At 38.4% G+C, this 10,348-nt stretch overlaps 1 protein-coding gene across 2 annotated transcripts in view; it reads left to right on the forward strand.

Annotated features, from left to right (window-relative positions):
• The window catches only part of GADL1 (glutamate decarboxylase like 1), an 83,335-nt gene extending 75,005 nt beyond the window's left edge, over positions 1–8,330 (forward strand). For both annotated transcript variants that reach the window (XM_061362637.1, XM_061362638.1), the window contains one exon: positions 6,729–8,330. In XM_061362637.1, the coding sequence (XP_061218621.1) occupies positions 6,729–6,902 (174 nt within the window). In that variant the 3' untranslated portion in view covers positions 6,903–8,330. The remainder of the gene's footprint in view (positions 1–6,728) is intronic.
• Positions 8,331–10,348: the final 2,018 nt, after the last annotated feature.

The following is a 10,348-nucleotide window of genomic DNA, read 5'->3' on the forward strand; positions in this document are numbered from 1 at the left end:
ATAACTTCACAGATTTCAAAAAGGCAATAAGGTTTTTTTAAGTAAAAATCATGAACTTCCAAGTGAAAATTTGCCCCTTATGGGGGAGCCAAAATAGATTTTTGTGCTCAAATGGGAGCGTATATATTTGTCTTCCATTGCAAAGAATGGTTGAGGAAAGAACACAAAATGTGTTTTCCATTTTTGTGAAATCATGAGAATATGATCTTTCCACTTTGTCAAAAGGGCGACTTTGTATTCTAGCTACAAATCTGCAGCCAATTTCTAGTGCAGCATTCAGTGCCTTGGAAAATTTCATCAAGGCTGAGAAGAGAAATAGTTGGAGCTGCTAATATGCTCCTGTCCTTCCAACACTGTCTAGTCTGCTTTTGTGGATCCCTAGAAAGGTTATTGATTTACTGCAAGTGTAGCTTTCTCTAGTAAAAGCTGAAGGCTATTTGCAAACTGCCACCTGAAGCAGACACATATGGAGGAAATTTAGATAATTGCATTTTGCTTCCCCTGAACTCCGTGGCAATTCTGAAATTAATTTCAGGAGAAGCAGAATGGGGTCTGGTGACTGGGAGTCATTGCTGCCAGCCCCTGGAATAACTCTTGAGCTTTGTGTTGCATAGATGCTCAGTGACCTGGGAACTGTCCAAAATATATGGAAAAATGTTTCTGATAGCCTTTGCCAGTATTAACACCAGCTTTTACAGGCATTCTGACTTTGTAGTACTTTCTGGGCTAGCACATTTAGAGTCATCCACACTACTTGAAGCTGTTCATGTGGGATTTCCAGCCAAATTTGTCGACAAAAGAGGCAGTCTCATAAATTGTTTCATACGTTGTCTTTTCTGAGTGCCAAAAAATTCTAAAGATATTTCAGTTAAGCAGCATCAGCACTGCTGATGCCACATACTATGTTCAAATAATGGAGCTTTTGATTTGGCCATTGAGTTAAGAAACTGGAAGCAATTCTTGGTTTTAGTTGACCAGAAAGAATTTTTTGTTTTCAGACAAGCTAAAATGAAGCAGTTCACCCCATTTTGGTTTCCTTCGTCTTTTTCTACTCTCTGTAATAAAAATGGGTCAATTTTCAGTCGAATTCAAGTTTTAACTGAAAACAGTGTTTTGAAACAAATACTCAAAATATTTTTGTTTCAAAAATTTAGAAAACCTTCAGCCTGTTCTGTTTATTTTTCTGGCTAATGCTATCTTTTCACTTGGGCTCTTTGTGAAATTAGCAATCCCCCACCACACCCCCCAGCAATATAGTTTCATAAATTCATTGTTTAGCAGAATATTTTTACCCAGCATTGTTATTGATTTGCAGCTCATTCATGTTGCCTTAGTTTTTAAATACAAAATTGACAGAATGTTGCTTTTAAAGAGTATTGCCTCTAGCTTACAGTTTGGGAAAGCTGTTGTGGCATGTCAACATCTGGTATAACTAGACTAACACAACTAGAGTCTGTGAGAATGACAGCGGTACAGGTAACATTCAGGTAACAGAGGTACAGTGTCAGAGGCATAGAAAATCAGTTGTGATAGGATAGTTTGAAAATACTGGATTAGGTCTAAAATAAGATCCTTTACAGATTAGGGGAGGGCACAGAGAAAAATAAATTATAACCAAGATTGGACGTAGTCTTCCATTATCAGCAAGCTACTCTGCAGTTGTCCAATCTGAGCTTTCTTGCACTTCCACCATATCTATTAATTGCAATTGTTAGAGACAACATTAGAACAGAAAAATCAGAGGTAAATTAAAAACAGTAGGTGCTTATTTCTTTATTTCAGCAAGAGTAACAAGGTAGCATATTTGTAAGGAAATTCTGCTATTCTTTAGGAAAACATATTTGGCTATCCATACCCATTAGCATTAGTGCAACTGGGTGCTCAGTGGATTTACCTCATATGAATGGAAGAGCTACATTATTCTTTTCTGTCCCTTCTCATGAGAAAGCATCATCTATTTTGGTCTATGTATGAAACTCAAACTATAGGCTGGTAATAGTGGGGTTTGTATTTTAGAAGTTAATGGGATTGTGTGGTTTGAAAAAGCTAGGCACCTGGCTATCTTTTGGGGTTGTTTTTTTTTTGTAGTTAGGATAAACTTTTACAAACCAATTCTTATTTCAAATGTTCAACTGGAAGCAGCTTACAGTACATGAATTCCAAAGTGTGATGCCATGCTGTGGGGTGGGAGCATCACCTATTTAACAGAGCTGCTCTGGAGATTTCACTTTACACAAGAAACTCATGTGCTAGGAAATTGTTCTTTTCTTAAAAAACAGGCTTAAAAACAGCTTTACTGCTGTGAGAATGGTTTTGGAGGCCTTGCTAGCTGGAAGAAGAAGAAATTATCTCAATTTGGTGGTTCAGCAAGTCCTCTGAAAAGATTTTAATGGTTAACTGGAAACTACCGCTTGGAAACACTAGGTACATGCTGCTACTGATGAGAATGTGCTCAACTCTATTGATGATTCAGTCTTTAACAGTGTTTGCTGAAGTGTGCTATGTGGTCACAGCCTGACCTTCATGGAAATTCTTGAAGTGTCGGAGGAATTTGTGTCGAATGCCATTGACCAGTCTGTTGGGGAACACAGTGCTTTTTAAGGTATTGCCTGTAGTATGATTGTGTGATTACTCTTCTCAAAGATACTTGAGCCTTGGAGAGGGAGATTGCTTTCCTGATCCTCCTGGTGCACTGGGTACTTCAGCTGTTCAAGCTGCCTACTTACCACATTGCTGTGTGTGTACTTGCTGGTAAGGAACATTGGTATCTTCCATGTGAATATATCTGAGGGTCAGCTGTGGTCTAAACTCTTGACAGAAACAGCTTAAACTTTAGGGCTAAACTTTCTGTTGTTTGTAGTGTGGCTGATTGCTGGCTGAGAGTGGGAGAAGAGTCACCTGTCACCCAGGTAGATGGAGAAGGAGCTAAACTACTATTTAGTTTTTGCTCTAATTTAAAAACCTCTGCTATTAATAGTAAGGGAAGCATGAGATTATACAGCCTCTGTTTAGGTCTGAATGGGGAGACTGTGATGCACCCATCAGTCCACAGGTAAAGCCATTCCCTGGGCTTCTGGTTGCACAATGCAATGTATGCAGATCTGTGGCAGCCTTCCATGCATTGCACCTTCTCCCCACCTTCCTAGGTGGAAGGAGGGCATGTCCAATAGGTAATATGCTCATGTAGCAAGTGTTTTAAATAATCTCCAGGACGGATTGTCAGGGCAGGCCAGAGGTAGGAAGGAAGAGAAAGGAGCAAGGGCAGGAAGACGATTTCAGTTTTAGGATATATTACACTTAAAATTCTGAGGCTGCTCCACTGACAGGCCAATAAAGAATTAGATGTACAATTTGAAGTAAGTCCTGCAGTAGAATAATTGGACTGATGAAGCAATCTCGCTCTCACTAAATTGCTTTCCAGGGAGCCTGTACTGAATGGAGCTGTGCATCTCTTTCTGATATTTGAACATCCTCAGGTCTCATTGACTTCAGTGGGAATTAACCTAATTGAACTCCTCAGTAGACAAATTCCTTAGGTTCTAATTTTTTCTGATGACTTTAAATTTAGTTTGCCATCATACGCTGTGCTCCTCAAGTCCAAGCCTTAGCACGCATATGTTATTTAATGGCTCTTGAATGAAATGTGCTTAAGTATTTGTGCATATATTCTGTTCCTTACTGCTTTCTGTGGATGAGATCCTCTGATAGTTCTGTTACACTGCGTCATGTTAGCAAATAGAACATGGAAAATGCTTACTGGAAAATCTTTCAAAAAATAATCCAGTCAGAAGCTTGTATGAGAGTTTTATGTTTTGTTTCTTTTTAAGTGGGAAGTGTTTATTTTGCCTTTACAAAAGGATGAATGCACTTCAAATTAAGCGGACAAATTCATTAGCATGGAGGGTAAATTTGGTAATAAATGAGGTGGTAAAAGTGAGATTTTTCTACCTTTCCTTTCCATGACCTACTGAAATGTAGTATATTTACAGTCCTCTAATTACTGAAGCTCTAAATGTTTTTGCCTCCATTGTGCTACTCCACATTTTGTTGACCTCCATTTGTGCTCCATTGTTAGCTTCTGTTTGTGTTACTGCACATTTTGGGATAATGGATTGTGGAGCACTGTGTGTTAAGAAGAAAATCAATAGTGTGATGCAAAAGATGAAATAACTCTGATGGAACATCAATAAAGCCTAAAAGTTTCCATAGGGATTTTAATGTTAAGGAAGAGCTTGAGAAACTATATTAAGAAAAATTTGCTTTTCCCCTTGCACTTGTAGTGTCTTTATTCCATAAGCAGAAGTTGCCTGGGGGTCCTTGTAAAGTACAGGGGTGGAGGAATTTTTTCTTTTCATATGTATATGTTGCCCAGCAAAATGCCTCCTGGGTGCAGTGTCTTCTGAGAATTGTCACAGTGTCATTGCTGTCAGGCCCTAGCTGGCTTGAATAAAAATGGAAGAGCAGAGCTCTTAATAACCTTGTGTGCTGTTAAAGGGTTCAACACATGCAAACTGTAGGAGAAGTAGGAGAATTTTTATCATGCCAAAATTATTTCTTATTTAAGAGAGTGTATGTGTTGCAGGTCCATACACTAGTGTGTGTAACCAGCAGCATTGCCAAACAAGTCTTCCAATTTGACTTCACCACTGGCAAATTGTGCAAGAGCAATTATAAGGCCCAGATTTTGCTCCAGCGTTAGTGCTGCTCAGCACTGCATTCAGTGGTTTGTTAGCATGCAGTTTGCAATATTTGGTCTGCAGTAGAGAGGATTGTTTGCTGCATATATACTTTTCAGGGTATGAAAGGGCGTCTCTGTTATGCAAAATAGCTACCACCTCTATCCAAGCAGAAATGAAATTGTTGGTTAGTGGGGTTTTTTGTTTGTTTGTTTTGTCTTGTTTTTTCTTGAGTATGGACTAAATGAAGTTAGTCTGAAGTAATTCTGAGCTATAAAACAAGAAAATTGAGAAATCCTTGCATCATTTGCTAGGCAGACAGAAACCCTGGTGGGTAATGGTACAGGGTTACATTTGATGACTTCTGTTTTTAAATGATGTATTGCAGATACGCAGCAGAATTGTGTTTTTGTTGTTAGCTTTCATTAGGATCTTTATGCAGGAGGCACACCTGGAGCTCCACGTTAGATTTTATGGGAAAAGGTGCTATTGAATGTACCAAAGGTATCACAGTATGCCTCTTAACATTTCTGTTGTAATTCTGAGTGTTCCTGTCCTTATTGTTAACTTCTTGTTTCCCAAACGTTTGTCAGAACTACTTTTGCAACTTATTTCTCAATTTATGCTTTCAGCAATATGCAAACCCTCGAATTCCGATTGCACATTGCAGTATGAAAGGGTATTAATTGTTTTAATGTGCATACTTCATACTGATGTCACACTCTGGACTTCATTAGAATTCTGACTCCATCATTCTCATAGTTTAAAAAACAAAGACTAAATAAACCGCATAGCTTCATCACAAAGACAAACCATAATCAGAGAGGCAGATTAAGTTAGAGCCATAAACACTTTTCTGAATTCAATATACATTTTGAAACAATGATAATTTAGGTATCTTCCACTAAATATGGGAAAGCTCAGCTGTTAGTGTTGAAAACCTTAGCTGTTTCTATCTAAGCAAAATATATGGGACTTGCCTACTAAAATATGTAAAAATAAAACTATTTAGGTAAGGTTGGCATCATCATTTTTCTTTTGCAGATCAGGTGGAAGTTTCTGACACTAACTTTTAGAGCTGAAATAAATCAATGTAGAAACCAAGGTTAGGTGATACAGATATTTGCTTATTTCAAAGTTAAACAGTCACAAAAGGAAGAAAAGGAACCCACTGTTCTGAAATACACTGGTGTTATTAGCAATATATTAAAATGCAGTACATTTTTTAAATACTATTTCTGTCAAAATACTTACTGATGTTGAATCCTGTTTTCCAAGGAATAAATATTTAATTCAGCAATGCATTTAAGCTAACGACTAATTTCAAGGGTGGGAGTGCCAAACTACACACATGCTTAAAGTTAAGGACAAAATTAATTGAACAAGGTTAAAAGCCCTGCTGGGATGAGATAGAGTGTTCAGCTATAGGGACCTGACTCTGCTAGTCTTAGTCATCTTTTTTTTTTTCTGCAGTGAGACACCTATGAGATTTCATCCCACTCAATACAAGAGTGGTGTATGCTACTTACGTCTTCAGTCTAAGAGATGAAGTCTTAAGCTTCAGGCCTTTTCCCTTAATATTGCATCACACTGACTTTGGGAGCTTAAGTTTCACAGGGAGCATGTCCTCCAAGGACAGCTGATTTGCAGATGTGGTGGGAGAAGGGCCATCAAGGGTGAATACTCAGGCTTAGCCTAGTTAGCACAAGGAGAGAAAGCATGCCTTTAGCCAGGTGCAGTTGATGTTCTTCCTGTGTTCAAAACTATGATCTAAATCAGGAAGACTAGGGACCTTAACCCAAGATTTTCCATGCCACAGGTGAATACCTCGAGCAGCAGGCTTCTGAGGGTTTTAGATATTGTTCTGATCCTGAGGTTCTTAGGGTATAGTCTCCCTCTAAACGTGCAGGTCTGAGCTTTTCTGTTTCTTGAGGCAGGCAGTGGAAAGGCAGGCAAGATACCTCAAAAAAACTGCGTAAGTCACAAAATACAGTTCTTGCCCAAATCTGTATTTCTGAGTGTGACATCAAGCCTTTTTGTCTCTACTTTCAGGTTGCTCCTATAATTAAAGAAAGGATGATGAAGAAGGGCAGCATGATGCTTGGGTACCAGCCTCACCAGGGCAAAGTCAACTTCTTCCGTCAAGTGGTGATCAGCCCGCAAGTTAGTCGAGAGGACATGGACTTCCTCCTGGATGAAATTGAACTGCTTGCTAAGGACTTGTAGCTGTAGCTCCACAGCACCAGATGCTGCTCACATGTATTATTTATGGGGAGAGAATGGCAGCAGCATTCTGGTACTATTTTGTGAAAAGTAGTGAAAAAATTGACGTATATTTTGGAAACTATAATTTTACACAGTGATGTTGAGAGCTTCGCAGGTAGAACACCCCCTCCCAGGAAAGTATTTACTGATGGGGGCTTAAAGTGGCTGGAACAGGCTGGTCCTTGCAGCACCCCTGCTGCCATTCTGGGAAGTGTTTCCTCAGGAAGGGAGCACTTCTGAAAATTGCATCTATGTCCCAGAGAGGGGAGCTATTTATGGGGTGCCTATTCACAGTCTAGCTCAAACTGATCACTCATGTACACGAGCAGTCCTCCTCTGAAGTAACGGTTAGGAGTGGATTTAGCTCAGGTCTGGTTGGTAATCACACTGATAAGGCTTGAAATTGTGGACTTATAGGAGGAGTACAAGGGCTCTAACTAGATGGCTTGCTGAGATTTTCTGTTGTGAGCACAGGCAGACAGTAGAATAGGACTTGGTGGGGTTGTGCAGTCGCCATCACAGGATGTCGGCAGGGTCCCCCTGCACGAAGCCCTAGGCAACCAATGTTGACCCTGCTTTGAAGAGGCTGAACTAGATGACCTATTAAGGTCCCTTCCAACCTACAGGATTTTGTGATTCTATGAAATGCAGTCATTAGGCCCAGTCAGTGTTTGCAGTGTTTCCCAACCAAAATATCACCCCCACTTTAGCAGAGCTGTGAACACTGGAATAGCACTTAGAAATTCTTGATCTTTTTGTTAACAAGAGTTACCTATCATTTCTGAACTGCTATTCACTTTCCTCTATTTTAAAGTGTAAAGATTTATATTGCAGCTTTTAGATACACTTTAAAATTATAACAGAGAAAATAATATTTACCTGAAAGATACATTTTTTATGCATGTTGACTATATATTAAGAACATAGCAGAATTACTTCCTTCTCATTGTCTGTTTGCATTTTCCTACAGATTTGGGATGACTTGATCTTATGTTATCAGTGTATGATTTATACTTTGACAATGAAATTAACATGTTGATGATCAGAGAAGGCCTGTAATTTTATAGTATGAATAGCTTGAACATGGTTTGGTTAATCCTAAATTGCAAAATTAAGTTCTAAACTTCATGTTAAGAATTACAGCATACTTTGGATCTGGTTTTATTCTATAAAAAGTTCCATTTTATAAAGATAGAAATTTATTTCTTGGGGTGAAGTTCTTGCAGCAAAATAATGGAAATAATCATGTCTCGCACCTTGCAATCAACACCTATTTAACTTTAATGATTTGGTATTTGTTTCTTATTCTGTATCTGGGGTAGCACTGACCAATATGAACCTTTCTACTATGATGTCTTCTATTCTGCTGAAAGATGCCTTTAAATGCAATGCTTTCTTGTTTCCATTTCATACGTTCTACTAGGATCCAGCATTGCAAGAAATTCGTACTTCCAATGCCCAGGATGTTGGTGTGGAAAATTTTACAATGTCATAATAACCAGAAAGGTCATGCTGTCAGAGCAGTAGATACGAGCAAGAGTCACTCTGCAGCACTTGACAGATGCCTTTAACAGTGTCCTGGAAATTAATATTCTTGTGCTATTATAGTGATCTGCTGGACTTTAAGCCAAAACCCATATTGATACTCGTATCAAAATTAGTACCACAATGTGGCCCCAGCCTTTTCCTTGTAATACCCACAAGATCACTGTATCATTTATTGCCTTATGCATCTGGCTACACCAGCTATCATGATTGGAACTAAATTAAGGGCTGTTGGGCTTATTTAGCCTCCCAGCTGGGCCAGATGGAGTGCAGAGAACACAAGGCGGGCCCTTCCTCCTTTTCCTTTTTGACCTTGAAGTGCAGGACAGAATACAGTGGCAGGATGTTTTGCTTATGGTCCAGATTCTTAGTGAGTACTGGATGTTTTGCCGATTCATGAGGAGGTATGTCATTTCCCATCAGCTAAGAATTTGGTCTGTGGTGTTTTGTGACACCACTGCTATAAAAAAAAAGAGTGTTACTGCCTTGTTTCTCTTTATGTTAGTACATTTCTTTATTTCCAGATGTTGTGACACTTACAGTGCATGTCGGGCTGAAGTAACACAGTTCCTTGCTGTAGCAGTAGTGGCTATAATGTATATAAATGAGAGCAAAATGGAACTTCTTTAATGTTTGCAGAAAATGGGTCTCTGATCAACATATGCACTGATTTCTTCAAAAGTGTAGGTTAACCTTCCAGTGTGATGAGTTCCTTATCTAATCTCCATATATTTTCTATTATATCTGACCCTTTATGACATCCCAGGTGTGCTATATGATGGTCTCATTTCAGGACTAATGTAATTTTATCATAGTTGCCTATTTAGGACCAGTGTGTACAAAATGTCTATTTTGTAGCTGGTGATTTTAATAAAAAGTAAAGTAAATGACACCTTATAAATACAGGCTATGTTTGTCATTTGTCAATCAAAACCTGCAGAGATATGTATAAAGAAGGCACTAGAGACAGAGAAACAACAGACTGCCAGCACAGTTATAAAATATGAAACCTATTTAACCCTGCTTCAGAATGTGGTTTACTGGTATGCTGTGCCCATATCATCTTTAATAAATATCTTGGATGAAGATATGTCACAATTTATCTTGCTTTCAAGTGGAGAAACTAAATTGTCTTTGCAGAAGTGGACATTTTTTTTTATTTTTTTTTTTTGCTTTTCTAGTTAGGTAGGATTGGCCCATGAGATCCTTCTAGTTACTGACAAACACCATCTCTCAGGATGCTAAACCAAGTTTAGGAAGTAGTGAGATGCAGGTATAAATCAGTGTAAGCTGATCAATTTGCTGTTTGTTATTTCTGGTGTCTACTTCTAATCTTTTTCAATAGGAAATGAAGGGAAATATTTAGACAAAAAGGATGTTGAGGCAGTTTTTGCTCTTAGTTGTGTGGATGCATCTTTTAAGAACTTCAGGTATTCTGTGCTGAGTCCATATGCAAAATTATTCACACAAATTATTGTGCCTGGATCAGGTCATCTTTGTCTCAGGACTTCTAATAGTATTTTGTGTGATAGATTAATACTAATCAATAGAGTTTTGTTATGTATGATTTTAGTGCTTTTAACTCACGTTGATTTTAGTGCTTTTAACTCACATTGATTTAACTGGATTGGGGCCTGGGTTTTGTCACTGGGGTCTTTCATTTTAGCACCAGCAGTTTGGCACTCAAAGCATCTCAGTTTATCTGCTGAAGGTTTGTGCCTAGAAATTCAGATTTGTCTTTATTTCTGTGAAACTGGATTGAAATATATTTTCATTTTATCCTTTAATGATGCATTAAGATGCTTTTCTAATATCATTTGACCCTTAAAGGATGAGAAATGTCCTTTAAGAAAAGCCTGGTA

This window comes from Neopsephotus bourkii, unplaced genomic scaffold (genome assembly GCF_033783945.1).
Source record: "Neopsephotus bourkii isolate Nb327-2 ecotype Australia unplaced genomic scaffold, CSIRO-AGI_Nbou_v1 NB_1132, whole genome shotgun sequence".
In the NCBI taxonomy this organism is placed as follows: Eukaryota; Metazoa; Chordata; class Aves; order Psittaciformes; family Psittacidae; genus Neopsephotus; species Neopsephotus bourkii.